The 20,296-nt window shown below is 34.8% G+C and overlaps 2 protein-coding genes across 2 annotated transcripts in view; both read left to right on the plus strand.

The window, feature by feature from the left end:
- LOC133520464 (uncharacterized) overlaps positions 1-20,296 on the plus strand; it is a 159,842-nt gene that overhangs the window by 117,714 nt on the left and 21,832 nt on the right. Inside the window, exons 4-5 of the mRNA XM_061854896.1 lie at positions 8,346-8,382; positions 17,727-17,777. Coding sequence (XP_061710880.1) covers positions 8,346-8,382; positions 17,727-17,777 — 88 coding nt within the window. The remainder of the gene's footprint in view (positions 1-8,345; positions 8,383-17,726; positions 17,778-20,296) is intronic.
- Positions 8,620-13,174, plus strand: LOC133520462 (uncharacterized). The gene is made up of 2 exons (XM_061854894.1): positions 8,620-9,845; positions 12,917-13,174. Exons 1-2 carry the CDS (start codon positions 8,877-8,879, stop codon positions 12,932-12,934), a joined length of 987 nt encoding a protein of 328 aa, XP_061710878.1. The 5' UTR covers positions 8,620-8,876; the 3' UTR covers positions 12,935-13,174.

Raw genomic sequence — 20,296 nt, forward strand, 5'->3', positions numbered from 1 at the left:
AGAATTTTCCTTTACTTGCCTTTATTGGGAATTAAGTCATAATTAGAAAGTTTCAGCGTATAGCTAATTGACTTAATTCTAACTATACTAATAAATCTCCATAGCACATAGTCACGCGAGAACTAATCCGCCTAACTTTACTTCCAAGTAACGGCCCGATTCCAAGAATGAGATACGATAACGATAAGTTCTGGTTTAGATAAGTTCTCATTTAAATATCGTTTGTATGTCGTATAATTGACAGAAGTAGCCCGATTCGAGCAACCACTGTCACTTTGATGTTAGAAATATCGTAGATAGATCTTATTGGGATCACAGCGGAATCGAAATAAACGTCAATTTTGACATGTCGTTTAGTTATCGATCTTTTAAAGATCTTTCCAAGATCTCAAACGTGTCTTAATCATTCTTCGAATCGGGCCGTAAATATCGGTTACGTAGTGAGCGTGATTAAAGGATAGGTCCGCAACTATGTGTGAGCAAAGTGGTAAGATTAATGAGATATTTTATCATACTAACAGGCCAATTCCAAGAATATAATGTGATCTAAAATTATTTCAGAGCACTATTATTGTATAAACTTAAAGAGGAAAATGTTTTGCCTAATGATTTACCTTCTTATTATTAAGATATATGTGTTATCCATCCTATGTCTTCCTAGCTGTAACTATTATATTTAAAGGAGATATAAAAAGACAATATGCAATGAATATTCGTTGTCCTGTTTTTTAACAATGTAGTCGAATAATATTGTTTGTTAATAAACAAAGTGTAAACATTTTTGCACCTCAATAAATCATTGCGTGTATCATAAAATAAAATAAACACAGACATATACAATGTGTGTATTATTGATGCGGTATGTTTCCCAATACAATAAAAAAAAATAGATCTGTCAGAATTCCAATATGAGATGGTTCCAATCTCCTTTAGAGGACGTGCTGAAGGCATTATGTCAACCTTCAACCAAAAAAATGTGATCAGATATTGAAATGAGATCTTATACCTAAAACTCGAGTCCAAAAACGTCCTTTTCGATAATGATACCGGTAGTACAGTATCATATCGGTATCATATTGAAATGAGATTTAATAATTAAAACTCGAAATGGCCTGTAAGTATTTATGATAAATCTTCAGCCCTAAAGGTTTTGAACTGTTGTGTTTACAAGCACTTTGGGACTGATTTGAATCTAAAGATTGATGTGGTATATTTCATTTAATCTTAACTTCATTCGCTCAAACTTATCCACCACTGGTGTGAGCAAAATGTGCTACGGGTGAGTCAAAATTATATTCGTTGTCCTGTTTTTGCCCCCAAAAAATGTGACGGAGTGTAACTTTTTGTATGGGATGATTTTTCGCTTTAAATTTTTCTTAAGTAAAATGTAATCATAATTATTATTATATGTATGTTTATTTATATATATTGAATATGTTTATCTGTAGGTATATTTGTAAGTATAGTATCATAGTAGTCTCGACTTGTGTCTATTTCCAAATCAACTCTTTACAATCCTGCACCAAACTATTTCTGTTTAGCCCAATGGTTGGCTGGTAGAAAATGCCTCAAGGCGTTAACTCCGCCATTTGTACTCTTTTTTGTAAATTTGTGCAATAAAGTTTAAATAAATAAATAATAATCTACAGCTAGAAATATATTTGATAAAAGCCGCTAATACAAGCATGACGGAGTGGTCAGAAACAAAACAACGAAAATATTTTTTACCCGGGTAATAAAAAAATCTGTAAGAAATTATTACTGTTATTCATTGTCAAATACGTGGTTAAATACTGCAATTCGAATACCACTCCTGATATGTGATAATAGTTTGATTAAAATAAGCTTATGAAATGCATTATAAGCTTATGCAAGCGAAACACTAATTAAAATTGAATTAATGTAATATTCCACGTCCAGTCCACGATAAAAAGTGGTCATGAATAATATTTATTATTTATTATTATTTATTATTTATTGTTCGGAGAACCAACAGCTATAAATTGTACAATAGTTATATATATAGATAACAAAGAGCCAATTATAGGTTCCCATCCCACCGGTAGCAACAGGTTAACAGATAATTGGTGGTTATTAGCACTAGATTTTTTTTTTTTTTACAACGTGTTACCACTAATATTTTTAAATATTAATACTTATTATATTATATACTGAACAAAGAAACCAAAACTTATTAGTAATCTTAATACGTTAATCGATACAATAATATGCCAACACATACGACTCGCTCACTCAAGTAATTTGTCTGTTAGAATCCGTCTTATAGTTGTGATGTTGCTATTAAAAACGTCTATATCCCGCTCCTTCGTTAGTTCATTTAGACTTTTACCAGCTCGTAGTAGAAGCTATTCTTTCTGTAATTACGTGATGAAAAAGGAATTGAGAGGGGAGGGAAGTATCTTTTAGACCTAGACCTAGAATATGGTAAATCACTGAAATAAATGTAATAAAATACAAAAATAATATAACGTTTTGTTATCCATGAATTTTAGCAATATTTATCCCATTGTACCAATATTTTTTTGTACAGCGTCTTCTGGCAGTCTTTATACCAAGTTTTCCTGTATTATTTTTAATTAGGTGATCCAAATTATCCCTTATTACGTTTTCTTTCCACAATATTCAGATTAAGTTAGTTCAGAGGTTTTTTTAACTTTGGTGAATTTTACTTTTTGACAAAAAAAATGCCTTCCATACAAAAACAACATTCAATGCTTGGAGTGAAAAGTCTTCCTGACTAAGTACCATAAATAGAAAAGAGTTTCAAAAAGTATCCCTTTGGTTAGATGATATTCTAATGTGCGTAAAACGGTTTTTTTAAGTATAAATACAATTGTGACATTGTGTCAGGAAGAGTGCAGACTATCAGAAAACGCTGTACAAGAAATTAAAGGTATGATGGAATATATTCGGCAAAAACTCACATATACCTAACACATATACGATTGTATTTTTGTTATATGTATATACAGATGATTAATAATTTTGGACCCGGGTATGTCCTTAAACTACGTCCAAAAGAGAGGTATGGGCAATGTGAATGTCATCTCGCCTTGTGTGGTAGGGCACAGCACAGCAGATGTCATTCCAGATCTAGAGCAGCCCAACTGGGGAAGTACCTCCACCTTACAGAAAACAGCAGCCAAATAACACTTGACCCTACTCATAGTGTTGTGTTCCTGCCGGTGAGTAAGGTTGCCAGAGCTCAACGAGGGGGGTGGGGTTAGGGTCGGCAACGCGCATGTAATTCCTCTGGAGTTGCGGGTGTACATAGGCTGCGGAGACTGCTTACCATCAGGCAGGCCGTATGCTTGTTTGCCACCGACGTAGTATTAAAAAAAAAAAAAAAAATCAAAAACTGCTTCAAAATATACCTATACATTCGGTAAAAGACGACCACTTCTTATCGTGGACAGTCTTTATGCCTTCAGTACTGAAGTCTCTTTATATTCAAGCGGCGTATCAGAAGCTCTAAATATGCAAATTATATTACTTTGACGTTGGCTCGCGGGATTATTTTAAATGTTTTTACTTGCTAATAAATGTTTATTTAGTCGCTGTTAAGTGCTTGGAAAACGGTTGAACAGCTGCTATGCAAGTGGTGCTTGATTCTAAATTCAATTTGAACGCATTTAATTTTCTGTAGCGGAAAAACTAAATAACTTATGCTGGTTATTTTATTAGTGCCGCAAAATTTTATTATAATGAATTTTATTTTCTTATTGGTTGATAATATTTTAAAAAGGTCCTTACTGAAGTATAAATATTTTAAATGTATAGTAGATTTGAAGATGAACAACTGCTAAAATAGGCGATCTTTATATTCATCAAAACCACTATGATAACAAGACTTAAAAAGTCGACGTAGACTTACAAAGTTTGACAGTTCTGGACGCTGATATTTCTTCAACTTTATTAAAATTGAAAGTTGGCAACAGGTTGTATATATTACTATTAGTTGCGCAAGCAAGAAACTATGACCTTCACCAAACGAGGATAACGTGACCACGAGGTTGATATGGGTACTTATTGGAAAAAGATAGTGAAGCAACGAATGAATGAACCGTAAAACCACCCAACTATAGTCCAATACTGCAACTATGGTCCACAAGTTCAAAAGGAAATTAAGTATCTATAACAATGTTCCTTGTGGTTTACTCCTAGTTTTACCTTTCATTTATAAACATACTTTGCCTCAGAACTACAAAAATATAGTAAAATACACACCTGAACGAGAAAAATTGAGTTTATTTGTGGACCATAGTTGGGAGCTTTGGACTATAGTTGGGTGGTTTTACGGAATATCTTTTAAGTGGAAAATTTAAATTTGTCATCATTATTCCTTCGCTCTTGTCTACTATTCCTTCGTTCGCACATCCATAATTTTTATATTGTCTCGCACATATATTGTCCACCTACCTTTTTCTTGGTTTTGCACTCAATCCGTTTTGATTTTTCTGAGTCTTTGAACAACAACTCAAGTTATGTCGTTGTAACAACAACTCGCACCAGTCGCAACTGAACAAACGTTTGAGCGAAACGAGATATTTACATAAGCTCGTTTTAACTTTAATTTTATGCCCCAGGCCAATGTCCCATGAGAAATTAATTGGATACTTTTTAAGCAAATTGGCTAACTCGATACATTGTTTATAATATTATTTACATTCAAATGAAAATAATATCGCCTTTAAATTATGGGCACGATACATGGTATAATTTATGCTAAATAATATCTGTAGGTACGGTCTACAACGATGATACCTGAATAAATTACGACAGATTAAAGTATCCTGTATTCTCAAAGAACATAACTTTATGTTCTTTAACATAATTTTATAGGATGCTGTACAGAGATTCGGATAAGTGAATGGTACGGCGGACATTATACAAATATTAGGCTATGACCACAATGCGCCTTTTATCTATCTAAGAGGCCATTTGCCTCAGCGTATTTAACGGCTTGCCAATAGCGATTAATAATATAATTATATTATTTTTTCTAACAACCGGTCTGGCCTAGTGGGTAGTGACCTGCCTATGAAGCCGATGGTCCCGGATTCGAATCCCGGTAAGGGCAGTTATTTGTGTGATGAACATACATATTTGTTGCTAAGTCGTGGGTTTCCTATGTACGAGTATGTAAGTATGTATGTATGTCGTCTCCTAGTACCCATAGTAAATACAAGCTTTGCTTAGTTTGGGGCTAGGTAGATTTGTGTATGATTGTCCCCAAATATTTAAATATGTATTTATTTATCCCGAAAAGCAAATGGGGACTACGTTTATATGGAGAAGTAGTCCACCAATATCGTCTTAGTAAAGATATATAGTTAATATATTGCTTTTATAACATAGCACGTACAAAACGCAGTCATTTAACGCAAGATATATGAAAAAGTGACAATTTCTAAGCCTTAACATTAAATGAATTGCGATTTGATTAGCTAAAGCTCCATGTAATAAGTAATTCACCTAAATTAATTTATATTTCAGCACTTTATTCATGAGTTTCAAAACCAATATAATTTATTCAGTGAATTTAACTGTATAAGCTAAGAATTCGTGAAATTTTAGCATGAAATATTATCCTTATTATGTAATTAATATCTAGGTACTGTTATCGTATTTCGCTCCCGAAGTTCTAAAACATTATTCTGTGTACATTCTTAAAATATTTATGTAGTGCCTAAAAATATACGAGGGTGATCATAGATTTTTTTCAAATATAGTTATTTTTATCCGAAACTTTCCTATTTTACCCGAATATTGAAGACCGATACTAACGTATCTAAATATCAAAATGTATTTATTCTTTGGCATGGCCGAGAAGATGACTCACGCTAGAACGGCCCGTGCACGGGCCGAGGCGTCTGACACGTCATTTTCTATAACGACTGATCGGTGATTACGTGGTGCTTTCCATAGAAAACGAAGGCCCGGCCCGGTCTAGCATGAGTCATCCTTAAAACCTACACCGTTGGACAGTTTATAATATATGAGGTATCATAAGTTCGTCTTAATTGATGAAACCGTCGGGTAATTTTAATTTGTTATTGAGACTTGTTACAGATGATTAATTTGACTTAATGTTTTAATACTTTCAACATACCTCCTATGGATCTTATCCCGAAGCTATTATATATTATATATCGGCCCGATTCGAAGAATGAGTTACGATAACGATAAGTTCTCATTTAGATATCGTTTGTATTTTGTATAATTGACAAAAGCAGTCGATTCAGGCAACCAATGTCACTTTGACGTTAGAAATATCACAGATAGATCTTACTGGGATCACAGCGGAATCGAAATAAACGTCAATTTTGACATGTCGTTTAGTTATCGATCTTTTAAAGATCTTAAACGTGTCTTAATCATTCTTCGAATCGGGCCGTATGTTTTTATCAATTTCTATCCATGCAGAGCATGCCAAAGCAATTACTAGATGATATAATTATAGTCTATTATCCTTAACATGCTAAAAACGAAATAATATGAATTCTTGGGTAGTAAAATAATTGATGAATAAATTAGTTTATTCAATCAATCAATCAATCAATCATTTATTTATTTGCAAAAATACAGTAACATAAGGTGTTAGGACTATTCAGGTACAATGTGTATTTTGCTTGCAAGCAAGCGTGCAAATATAATGTGTCAAATCTAAGCATTGAAAAATAACAAAATTGAAATTAAGACATTAGCATAAATAGTTAGAGAATTAGAAAAATTAGGAAAAAAGTCAGTCAGTCGCCATAGAATTATAAAAATAATCATTAAAAATCAAGGGAAAATATATATAAATAATATATATATATGAATTTGAAAATAATTAGAAAAATTTGCATAGTTGAAAACAATTATTATGTCAATATTATTGATACATACTACGGAATTTGTCGTTACTCATTAAATTCTAAATATTTTTTAATGCTATAAAAACATTTGTCAAGCAGCCAGTTTGTTAATTTACGACTAAACTCATTATCTTGTAACAGCTTTAAATGCTCTGGTAAATGGTTAAAAATCTTTATGCACATGTTGTATACGTTTCTTTCGTACATGGCCTTATTAGAAACTGGTTTATGCATACGAGACATAGTTTTTTGACGGGTCTGCCTTTGAGTGATCTCGTTTCTCTGTATGAAAAAATATTGGTGGGTTTTCACAAATATGCAAATTTTTTTAATGTACAAACATGGCATTGGGAGTATGTGCAATTTTTTAAATAAATTCGATGAAGTTAGCAAATCACGGATATTGTGCGATTGAACACGGTTATTTAAATTCCTACACAATAATTAAGTATTGTTTGTATTTGGTAATTTTAAAAGAATTAGCATGAATAGTTATGTACAGTCACGCTCCGTGGTTGTTGAGGCATTTAGGGTTCTAGCTAAATTGGACAATTCATAACTTAAATTTCCAACAAGCAATTTATCTAGGACCCTAAATTGCTCAACAATCGAGGAGCGTGATGATATTAAGCAGAAACGGCTGCAAGGGATGTTACAAACTTTTTTGATTAAAGGAAAAATAGAACGCAAACGCATTCCTGTCCGAAGCGATATTTTTATTTTCATAATACGTGACATTTACCTCCTTACAGATAACTCCTTCATATTTTATGCGTAATCAAATAATTAAAGAATGCTAGTAATATAGTAGTATAGTACCCAATGTTCCAATTGTCTTAAACGAACATAAAAAAAAACTTTTAAGCAGAGGCGGCGCTAGGCGTGACCGACGTGGGCGACCGCCTACGGCCTGGCGATCCGAGCGGCCTCGCGCCTTAAATACGTACTCGGACGCAACATAAAAATGTATTCGTTATTTCTTACGCCACTAGAAGGCTTCGCTAAATATAGCTTACCTTGCCCACACCAAATTTTGGTCTTGCCCCGCAACTACAGTACGTACTACAGACGATAGAAGACGATCGCTCCTCCATACAAACGTAGTCCTCATTCTCATTAACTAAACGACAAATGGTAGCCACTTTTTTCCGTTTACATAAAGCAAATAATTTAGTTTATTAGAAAATACAATTCCCCAAATGAGGGCGCCACTGGACGGCAGCGGCAGACGCAGTCTCAATGTATATTGAATTGACCATAGCTATTCATAATATTAACTTAGGGGCATGGGTTTTTTTTTACTTTTTAATTTTTTTATGCGTTAGCAGTTTTATAAATTTGTATGGATTTTGTTTTGAAAAACCACGGACCAAGTTTTTATGAAGAACCGGTCGTCCCCATTCCTCTTAAGAGTTTATGAGAGGTTCGATAAAAATGTTAATAACATTAATCATTCTGTTTCAGGATGTGCCTGTGGAGGAATTAGAAAAATTAAAGGCTGGTGAGTTTTTCTCTCTGCAAATAATACCTAGTTAATATTTACCATTTGAATTTGTATATTATTTTATGTTATTTATAACATAATTATATTTTATTTTGACGACCTGTCTGGCCTAGTAGGTAGTGACCCTGCTTATGAAGCCGATGGTCCTGGGTTCAAATCCTGGTAAGGACATTTATTTGTATAACAATACAATATTCTTAATTGCACACCTCACACAGTTTACAATACACGTACTGTCAGTATTTATATGTGGGTAGATTAAGATGTAGGGTAGGTTGCAGCGGCATGCGAGAAAATAATAAATCAGTCTATACTCAGCTATGGTGGTTTCATTATACTATTCATAACACTTTACATGGCGCAGCCGGAAAAAAGACTTATATAATGTAAAATTATAGAAAAAGTGTAAAAACTCTGTTCGGTTATAAGTAAACTTGTGTGTCGTTATTAATAAATAAGTATTGTGAAAGTGAGGATCGTTTATCGCCACAATGGAGTCAGTGCTGCATCCGCCATTACCGTTCAAATTTGAGAACAATTTAGTGAACGTTACATCGGGAAATTTATGCAAAGAATGGGATAAATGGAAAAAAGCCTTTTTAATTTATTACGAAGCTTGTGAAATCGCGAAAAAACCACAAAAGGTTCAAATTAACATTTTACTGCATATAATAGGTGATAAGTGCCGCGAGGTATATGACCAGTTTAGCGAAGAGTCAAAAACTGTAGATGAGTTGTTAAAGAAGTTTGACGAATTTTTTGAACCCAAAAAGAACCTCGCCGTAGAGAGACACAAATTCTTCACACGGAACCAGCAGGAGTTCGAATCTATTGAACAGTATGTCTTTGAATTAAATGTGATGGCGGCAAAGTGTGAGTTTAAAGATCTGTGCAGTGACCTCGTGAGGGATCGGTTAATATGCGGTATTCAGGAGACAAGCTTGCGGGAACGACTTCTACGAGAAAGTGACTTGACGCTGCAAAAAGCTATAGAAATATGTAGGCTAGCCGAAATATCCCGTGCTCAAGCTGGTCACATAAAGCAGGAGAATGTGGAACATCATGTGCATGAAATCAAAACTAAGCAAAAAATAGCGATGGAACGTCAAGGTCAACCGAGCTGTTGTTATAGACAAGAACATGAGGATACAGAGGATAAGGCGGTGCATGCGGTCAGCGCGAACAATCGCGGGCGCCGCCGCCGTGGATCGTGGCGCGGAGGGCGCCCCGGACAGGCACACGCAGCTCCCGGGCACGACAACCTGCCAGCGGCGCGCGGCAGGTGGCAGCGGTCGTCACAAACCAACAGGACTGGCGGCCATAGCTGTTCGAGATGTGGGTCTACACATAAAAGATTCCAGTGTCCGGCATTTGGTCAGCTGTGTGACAGGTGCCATGGACGAAATCACTACTCGAGAATGTGTCGCGTGTATGAAATAAGAGGGGAATCCACCGATGAGGTAAATAATAAATTTAATAATGATAACGAGTGGTCTGTAACTGTATCCATTAACAATAAGAATATTATGTTTGAACTGGACACGGGAGCTGAGGTAAATGTTTTGCCAGAAAGGTACTTAAAAATATTAGGAATAGATAGGCAGTCCCTTAGTACAACCGCGGTAAAAATATATGGTTATTCACAAGACTTGATACCCATTGCGGGTAAATGTAATCTAAAAGTTGTGTATAAAAATAATACTTACATTTTGGAGTTTATTGTAGCTGAGCTCAAGTCAAGTCCAATAATTGGTAGATACTCTTGTAGAGAAATGTGCTTAGTACAAAGAGTCCATGAGCTGTCTATAGGTAGGTCAAATAACGCCACCTCTGTATTGGATGAGTACCCCGACGTTTTTGACGGTATGGGGTGTCTACCAGGAGAATACAAAATACAATTACAAGACCATGCTCAACCGGTTATTCATGCCCCTAGAAAATTGCCAATTGTGCTAGTAGAACAGGTTAAAAATAAATTGAAAGAAATGCAGGATCAAGGCATCATCGCAAAAGTCGAAGGACCCACCGACTGGGTAAATAGCATGACTGTTGTTAAAAAACCGAACGGAGACCTGCGAATATGCCTTGACCCGAAGGATTTAAATAAAGTAATTAAGCGAGAGCATTTTAAATTGCCCACTTTAGATGAAATAACTTCAAGTCTAGCGGGGGCAAAGTACTTTAGCACTCTTGATGCCAAGCAAGGTTTTTGGCAAGTTAAGTTGAGCCAAGCTAGTAGTGACCTTTGCACTTTTAATTCCGCCTTTGGTAGGTACAAATTCCTACGCATGCCGTATGGAATTTCCTCCGCGTCTGAAATCTTCCATAGGAAATTATATGAACATTTTGACGACATAGAAGGAGTAAAATTATTCATAGATGATCTGTTAATTTATGCCGATACTAAAGCATTACATGACATTAGACTAAGGAAAGTGTTACAAAGGTGTAGGGAAATAAATATAAAGCTAAACAAAGAAAAGTGCAAAATAGGCTTATCAGAGATAAAATACTTGGGCCATAAGATTACGCAACACGGAGTGAGTCCCGATGACTCACGCACTAGTGCTATAATGAACATGCCTACTCCTGCGAGTGTCAAGGACTTGGAGAGGTTTCTCGGATTAATCACATATGTAGGCAACTTTATACCTAACCTCTCTGAAAAAACTTATGTATTACGCGAGTTATTAAAGAAAGACGTACACTGGCACTGGGAACCAAGGCATGATAATTGTTTTAATGCTTTAAAAAAATGCTTATGTAGTCCTCCAGTTCTGCAATATTATGATGTTAAAAAACCGGTGACGATTTCAGTAGACGCGAGTAAGAACGGACTAGGTGGATGCTTACTTCAAAATGGTTTACCCGTTTGTTATGTATCTAAATCTCTGACAAAAACAGAACAAGCCTACGCACAGATCGAAAAGGAATTATACGCCTGTGTTTTCGCTTGTGAAAAGTTTTATACATACATATATGGAAAAAATGATGTTACAATCGAAACTGATCATAAACCATTAGTAAGCATAATTAAAAAACCGTTAGTTAATACGCCCGCTCGATTACAGAGAATGTTGCTAAGATTACAGCCGTACACTTTTAATTTAATATACAAGCCTGGTAGATACTTATATATAGCCGATGCGTTATCTCGTGCGGTGCAGGCCGGCGCGGGCGGCGATGACAACACACGGGCGAGCGACCTCGACGTGCGCGCGCAGGTGTGCGCCATCTCGGCAAGCAACCCGCTCACTGATACGCACTTCTTACAAATACAAAAATGCACGCAAGATGATGCTGAATTGAAAGAGCTAACTAAAACTATAAAAAGAGGATGGCCAGATCATAAAAATGATGTTAGTGATACATTAAAACCCTATTATGCATATCAAAATGAATTATCAGTTGCTTATGGAATTGTTTGGAGGGGAGATCGTGTTGTCATACCTAAATGCATGCGATCAGAAATGATGAAACGCGCACATAGTAGCCACTTAGGAATAGAAAAATGTAAACTAAGAGCGCGCGATATCATGTTTTGGCCCCATATGAACTCACAGCTGCAAGATTACCTTTCGCATTGTCAAGCTTGTTTGACATTTAGAAAACAAAACGTCAAGCAAACATTAATGCAGCACGAACCTCCAAACAGAGCCTGGTTAAAATTAGGCATAGATATATTTCATTTTAATGGGAAATCTTATTTGATAGTAATTGACTACTATAGCAAATTTGTAGAAGTAGTCAAGGTCAAATCTATTTGTTCTGGTGTTGTCATTAAAAAATTAAAAGAAATATTTAGACGTCAAGGCATACCGGAAGTGATAATTTCGGATAATGGGCCTGAGTTTGCTTCATCTGAATTTAAAACATTTTCTAAAGAGTGGTTTTTCCAACATGTTACCTCCTCCCCCCACTACCACCAGTCAAATGGTCAGGTGGAGCGAGCAGTTCAAATCATCAAAAAAATGTTAAAGAAAACCACATTCAATCAATCTGATTTTAACATAGCTTTGTTAGAATATTTAAATACCCCGCTTGACAATAATTTGCCTTCACCTGCTGAACTATTGAATAACAGGAAACTGCGTAGTTTTTTACCATGTTCTCCAAGATTACTAGCTCCTAAAATCCCGCGAAATGTCGAACAGTACCTAAAACTGCGTCAAAGTAAACAAAAACATTATTACGATAAAGGTGCTAAGCACCTGCGAGAATTCCAAGTAGGTGATAAGGTTAAGGTAAGAATAAACAATGAATGGCAAAACGGAACTGTACATGGTATTGTAGGGCCGCGGTCATATCTTATAAAAATGATGTCTGGTAGAATTCTAAGACGTAATCGTAGACAGCTGATCGCTGACTCACCACAGCGCTCAGATCAACCTGCAATATGTACCTATGACGATATAAATATAACGGTGCCCTGTGCGTCGCAGCCTACCATCAGCTCCCGGGGTCTTAGTCCTAACCGCGAGCAAATGAATTCCGCAAATAATACTAATTATTATGTTACTCGCTTTGGCAGGATGGTGAGACCTCCTGATCGGTGGACCTACCCTGTACCTGAACCTCGTCGCAACTAGATTAAGTACCTATTCAGATGGTAAACAATGAAAATTATGTTCGCATGATTAAGATGAAAAGAATAAAGTGTAGTCTTTGTGATTAAATTAGAAAACAGCGTAAATAAAAAAGTTTAAATTAAATGTGATAAAAATAATAAGCACAATTATTTGTATATGATTTTATAAATGTGGAATGAATTTAAATTTAGATAGATACCTACACTTGCATGTGTAAGTTTATTTCTTATCTTGTATAAAAAAAATATATATATATATATATACATATATAAATAAATACATGCATATAATTAATTTAATTAATGTATTATTCAAAGGAAGGAGATGGTATGAATAATGAAAATAATAATAGGAAAATACCTAAGTATATGTAATTTGCATGCTCTATAGTGTGTATATTCACTCTCACTCTTAAGTCTGTGTAATTGTTTTCTTTGTTTTTTCAAAGGGGAGTTGTCAGTATTTATATGTGGGTAGATTAAGATGTAGGGTAGGTTGCAGCGGCATGCGAGAAAATAATAAATCAGTCTATACTCAGCTATGGTGGTTTCATTATACTATTCATAACACTAAAATAAAAACACATAACACAACACAACAACACAAACACAACACAATAACACTAGAATTAAATAAAGGCAATTGGATAGTGGAAAAAACAGGCGGATTATCGTTTAAGAGCGATATCTTCCAGACAACCTTTGGGAAGCGTACACAATAAAGCATTATATATTATGTATAATTCTTACAGATATTTTTCCATGAATAAAAAATGTTTAAGTATTTTCTTATTATATTAAAAACATCAGCGATTAGTTCTTTTGTACCTAAACTTATTCCAGCATCCTTAAATACCTGTTCAAATTTGCTTTGAAATTCAAGACAAAGTCGTTCCAGCAACAGCCCGCAGTAAATATTTACAGCTTACCCTGTTTGGCCAGGTCTGACTATTCGCCAACTTACCAGTGCAGTTGAAAAACACCTTTTTGTATACTCCTAAAAAATAAAGCAATGTTGCTGTTAAATTTGTACAAGAGAATAGATAACTTGGGGCCTAGTGAAACAGCCAACCAGGTAGCTCTTTGTCTCAGGTAACTTTGGAGAATGGTTTCATTAAAAATGTAGGGTAATTGACAAATGTAGCAAACAAATAACCATGGATATTTAATATGAACATAGTAAAATCTCTGGGTCATAAAATATAATACTTAAAAATAATTAAGGCTAAGATATCGTAAATTCTTATTCAGAGCGATGAAATGACGCTACGAGAATTTAGTATACTACAGAGTGGACAAATAAGAAGTATACATTTTGTTTTTAAATTTTAACTTTATTAAGTTCAAAGATTATTAAGTATAGTTTTAAAAATATATAGCTCAGTGTTGGCAAATACATGCGGAGCATAATGTCTGACATGTGGCCACCTCTAACAACAGGCAAATGTGAGCCCTTATTATTGCAATTTTCAGCATAGTTTCGCACATTTTCGCCGTTATCTTAATATATTTGTGTGGGATGCTCAGTTTTCACTGTTTAAATTTCATCAGCTTGTTGGCATAGACACGTCGGATGTGCACGGAGCATTTTTCATTCAAATGTTTTTTGCAATTTTATGGCGTAGGTACTTGCTAGTTTTTTTCTTTAATTTTATTTCATTTGGCCAATCACGTTTACTCAGTTGAGCCAAGTTAATAGAGTTGAAGAAACATTCTCAATAACGGGCTATCCTAAAGTAATGAGAATTTTTATTCTCGTAAACATAAAAATAAAGACTAGTATTAATTTGAATTTTATGATGGCAAACTAAAGTAGGTGTACCTATCCAATATTAAAAGCAAATGCTATACAATTAAAAAAAAACATGAACATGAACATTCTTTACTTGCTTCTGAACGTTCTCATTACACTTTGGACAGCTTTCAGGTCGAGTGTTTATGAATTTAAAAAAAATTTTTTTAAATAATTTAAACACGGCTGAATATGACTTCAATAGTATTTCATGAGAGTACTTTCAATAACAATTTAAATGGAATGGGGGATTAATTATCAAATTTAAAATTGTTTAACAAATCCATTGAATACCAAAATTTTAATTGCTTATCGTCAGAAAAAAGAAAATAAAACGTACTTAAAAAGTACAGTGCTCTAGAGCAGCAACGTATCATTTTTTGCACTCATTTTAGAACAACAACGATCCACTTTCAGAACATGAAAAACGATTAATCCTTAAACCAAATCCTATTGTCTTTATTTTTATGATTACAATACAAGCGTAACATTTGTCATTACTTTAAGCGATTACCCATTAGTACCTTAATGCTATGTCTTAAGATTTACAATAATTTAAAATTTTCAATAGAAATGCACCTATTTTTTGTCTTAGCGTACTTTAATGACCGCGATTAAGCAAATTTGACAGTAATAAGTAATGTGAAAAATTTTATCTAAATGCCAATCCCATTTGTTAATCTCCCATACATTTTTTTTCGGAAATGATAGAACTTTCACATAAATTAGGTATAAATCAATTCTCGTAAAAGTGGCTGGACTCTATAAGTATAGTTAAGCATAATTAAAAAGTCATGATAGATTAGCTGTTTCAGAAAAAATGTGATAAAATTCAACATTTCATCAATAAATCCGTCATGATTTAGTTAACTATATTTCAAACAAATACAAGTTATATTCATTAAGTAACCAAAACCACCACATAGTTGGAACTATATGATTAGATTAACAAACAATTTAAATACAAGGTTACATGATCTCAAAGATTATCAATATTAGCTTCACGTGTAGCTGCCTAGCATGAAGTTTTGTTGTTACTTTATAAGAACTTTTACATTATAATATTAGCACAATTCGTAAGTGATTATAGCGTAATTCCACAATTTGGCAGGTTTCTTATACAGATATGATCTCAATAACTTAAAGATATCCTAAGCGATCAATAAAATCCGTCAGAATACATGACTTATTATGGAATTTGATCAATCACACGTTATCGACTTTCCAATATTTCCAATGACAGTTGAACGTTTTCCGTCTCTTGTCCGCCTCGAATAGGGTATTTGACTGACAAGACAAATCAGCCACCATGTTTATGTGATATACAGCATGGTTAAAGATACACTTACAATACGGTAAAATTACGTACTCTTTGTAAATCTTTCACTTTATTAAATACAAATTGTGTCAAAAAATAACTGCTGTCTACTTTTTTCAAATATTCCTCTAGTGCTTTATTTTGTTCCTGGTATGAAAAAATATACTACAGTCAACATTATTTTTGTTGACACGCTGACTTATACAGAGTTATAAGGTTAATATGCTCCTTAAAGTTTCCCAGTTGGTATAAGTTTTTAATCCTTTATAGATCGTGTCATTCACGAAGACGCGTGCCTTGATACGTAATGTCATGTAATTAAAGGTTAGATTTGACAAATCTGGGCGTTGTTGTGGTCGTCATCGTAGATGACACGAACTATCACCGCAAAAAGTAATAGTGGTTTAATAAATCTATTTTGAAAATCAACCTAAATTCATTAAAATTTATAATAAGAAAAGCCATTACGAAACCTTATAGATTTTTTCCATCAGACAAGATTTAGATTAAAAACAAAATAAAAAATTTAACCAAAATCATATACCTTTTGTGTATGTACTAAATAGATATTACCATGAAATTGTAACTACGTGTCCTAAATTACAACATACCTATTATGTACACCTAGAGTATATGTACCTAATAATATAATTCAAAGGCTACCAAATTAATATTATCTGCCCTTTCTTTTGTGTCGGCTTCTAAGAATAATTTTCTATTATTTCCTCACAAATATTCGGACATGATACAAAATCTTATTTATCATAATAATTGAAGCAGACTCTGGGTGATTCCGATACAGGTATTAAATATATACAGGATAATACTTATTCAGTGTATAAGTACCCATTATAACTATGATTTGTTTCCCTACAACGAGAGCGTGATTTCTATCACCTTGCTCAATTCGGGGATATTAAGGGCTTCAATCGATTAAGGGCTTCAAAATCAACGATAGGTACTTATGGACACCTAAAATGACTAACAGGTGAAGTCGAATTGAAACTTTAAAATCTTGAATATTTCACGACTAGTGTATCACTAATATATTAACGTAAAGAAACAGAATAGTGTTGTCATTTCACAAAACCATATATCGTAGTTTGTACACCGTATAACATTTCATTCTGTATGCGCGTGTAAAACCCAGACAAGTATCTATTCCCTAATCCTGCCAATCTCGAGAGCTATCTTTACGCCCACACAGCATTTTACTTCAACTAAACCAGAGATAAAAGCAACCAGGATATATATATATATTACTATACCTTTTGTGTATGTAGGTAATAGAGATTAAATTACGGCAACACGATCCGTACTTTATTAACCTGTAATTTTGTTACGATGCCGTTCTTATTACTGAACAATATAATATCACTTTGCGTTGAGTATGACTTTGTAAATAATATTCTATGTTTTATTTACCTTCCAAAGTTCAAAAATCTATATGAAATGCATCGCGACTACGCTCATGTCACTAAGCAGCATGTCGTAATATCAGTCTGACAGTGCGAAATTATTTAAATCATAAACATTTAGTTTTTGGATATTTCCCCAATTTCTTTTCCCTTAAGTTACTTGCTACGCGCGTTGGCGTAGTAAATTGGTATACGCTTGTGCCTCAAATGTTTGTTTTTTTACAGCTGAACCCAGCAAGGTAGAACATGCTTCGCATATTGAATATCACAGTCTTGGTGAGTAACAAATCTGTACTACATGTTACACATTACTCGTTGTCCTCACGACGGCGGTGTTCGCCTGGAGGTCGTTTCTGTTCAAAGAATTTGATAAGGTGAAAAGGTTAGCTAATGATAATAACACAATGATAAATCAGAATCGGCCCCTCCATAGTGAACAATTAGCCACTCTTAACAATAAGACTTCTATTACCTTGTTTCTTTCTGCCTTACGCTGCGGCTTACGTGAAGCGGCGCGGGTGAATCAATCCTTTGATACCTATGGAAATGTCCTACGTGAGCGATTTCGTTGCGAACGCGAATGCCGTGGGCCGCCGCGCCGCGCCGCTCCGCTTCGCGTTCGCAAGTTATTAGCTCACCTAAGCCGCTGTGTTACTACGGAATGGCCAATTACTAGGAATGGGCCAATAACTGTAGCAGTCACCCTATTAGTCATTTTATAAATTATAATTGATGTATGATATTTCATAAAATTCGTGAACAATATCAATTTATATATTACGAAATAAGCGATAGCGCCAAGGTGAGATTGTAATTCCCTGACAGACAAATTAATGTAATTAAATTGTGTTTATTTTAGTTGGGAGATTAAATCCGATCTTTGCAATAAAGACCCAAGCCAGAAGCACCCAGTATACTCGGTGCTAGTTATTATTAGGTACTGCCAAACTACTTGCACGTAGAGTAATTTATAATAACGCGAAATTAATGTGTGCTCAGGCATCCACGTCGTTACGAATAATAGCGTTCGTAAACTTTGCTTCAAGTTTTAATCTCTTCACTTTGACGGAGCTCAATGAACGTGTAGCGGAGTTTTAAGTGAATTAAATATTGCTTTATTACCTAAGTTATTAATTATACCCGAAGCTTCAAGTTACTGAGTGGTCTTTTATAATTTATAAATGAGATGTCAATCGATGCGTTTACAGCCCCAGGTCACCGACTAACAAAAAGGGTCCCCCTTATACAAAAGGGTATAATGAAAATCTGTTGTATTTTAAGCTTCGACTTTGCTACACACCCAGTCACGCGCCAGGCAATATAGAGCACGTTATATAACCTTAAATTTTACAAATATACCGTATATACAGTACAATCATGGTCTTTTTATTTGTGTAATATTATCCCTGATGAGCTCCTGTGATCGTCCACCTCGTGTTTCCAATTTTATATCCATCAGACAAAAACAAGTTACGCAATCCGTAACACGGCGAACCCTCCCTGATAGTATCGAGGATAGATAATGTCACATTATAGCGAGGTTGTTATGCTAACACTGATAATGGCTTGACATGTGCTAGAACGCCCACGGGCTACTTTGTTAACAATGTATTTACAGGTACAGCGATAAAATGAGGCATATTGTGTAATAACTAGGTGAAAACTGTCAACAAGAATTCATAGGAGGTTTTTATGAGTCGATTTCGCGATTTTATTATCACCCGTGTTTCACACGTTTGTGTTACTATTGCCTCACCTTTCTTGCAAGATAATACTTTCAAATTGAAACCAAGATAATATTCCCTAATAAAATATGTAGGTGACGTAAATCATCAAATCTAAAAGTCAATTTGGCATGAGTACAAGTACGATCTAAAATAGTGTAAAAATAAATATTAAACCATTGACCATCCTCAAATTGAAACTAATTTATAGCTTAATTTGACCGAACAGCTGGCGGCTTCCTCGCACAACGTATCAGTATTGCGATACAACGAGGAAATGCCGCCAGCATCCTTGGTACAATGCCTCAAGGGCCTATTTTAGATATAAGCTAGTTATAGTAATCATCTGTATATATCCATTATGTATATTGTTATTGTCAATAAATTTCTTTATTTATAGCTTGATTTCCAAAAAATAGTTTCAAGCGGCCATTGCCTGTGGTATTTACACTCATTAAATTTAAGACTACGATACCTACTATTCAGATGCTTATACTTACATAATATTAAATTCGCAGCAGTGCAGTAGTGTGACGTTTTTGTTTGACGAAACGTCACTTTTGACAATGACATATCCGATCTATATCGTATCTAGACCTTATATTTGACGTATCTTAAAACTAGCAGGCCAGCTCGAACGTACACTGACATCAGAATGTATGTCTCGCTCACGCCAATTTATATACGGACAAGTACGAGCGAAATGCACGATAACTGAAACTTCACAAGCACTCTTTGACTGAACTCTTTTATGTGCAGTAAAGTCAATTCAAAACATTTACCCCTACGAATTTATTATATTTTAATAATCAAGGTCGTTATAGAATACAACAATTTTTGTTTGATTTTTGAGCGCACTTTGACTTAAAAGTCTTAGTAACCAAAATCCGAATCGAAGCACCCCACTATCAACGTGATCTTATCTATCCTACCCCTAGAGTGTATCTAAAAAGCCGGAGGCGCGGAGGGGAAGCAGCCCTCGCCCGCCGTAGCAAAGCGCAGAGCACAATGTGAGCCGCAGGCGACCTGCAAGCCGTAGCTGCGGAGGCGAGTATTTGTGCCTGCGCTTTG

The sequence above is a fragment of the Cydia pomonella genome, chromosome 8 (genome assembly GCF_033807575.1).
Source record: "Cydia pomonella isolate Wapato2018A chromosome 8, ilCydPomo1, whole genome shotgun sequence".
NCBI classification, from domain to species: domain Eukaryota; kingdom Metazoa; phylum Arthropoda; class Insecta; order Lepidoptera; family Tortricidae; genus Cydia; species Cydia pomonella.

Bases quoted from the DNA above. Each gene is read 5' to 3' on its own strand.
- LOC133520462 (XM_061854894.1), top strand. From the start codon at position 8,877: ATGGAGTCAGTGCTGCATCCGCCATTACCGTTCAAATTTGAGAACAAT.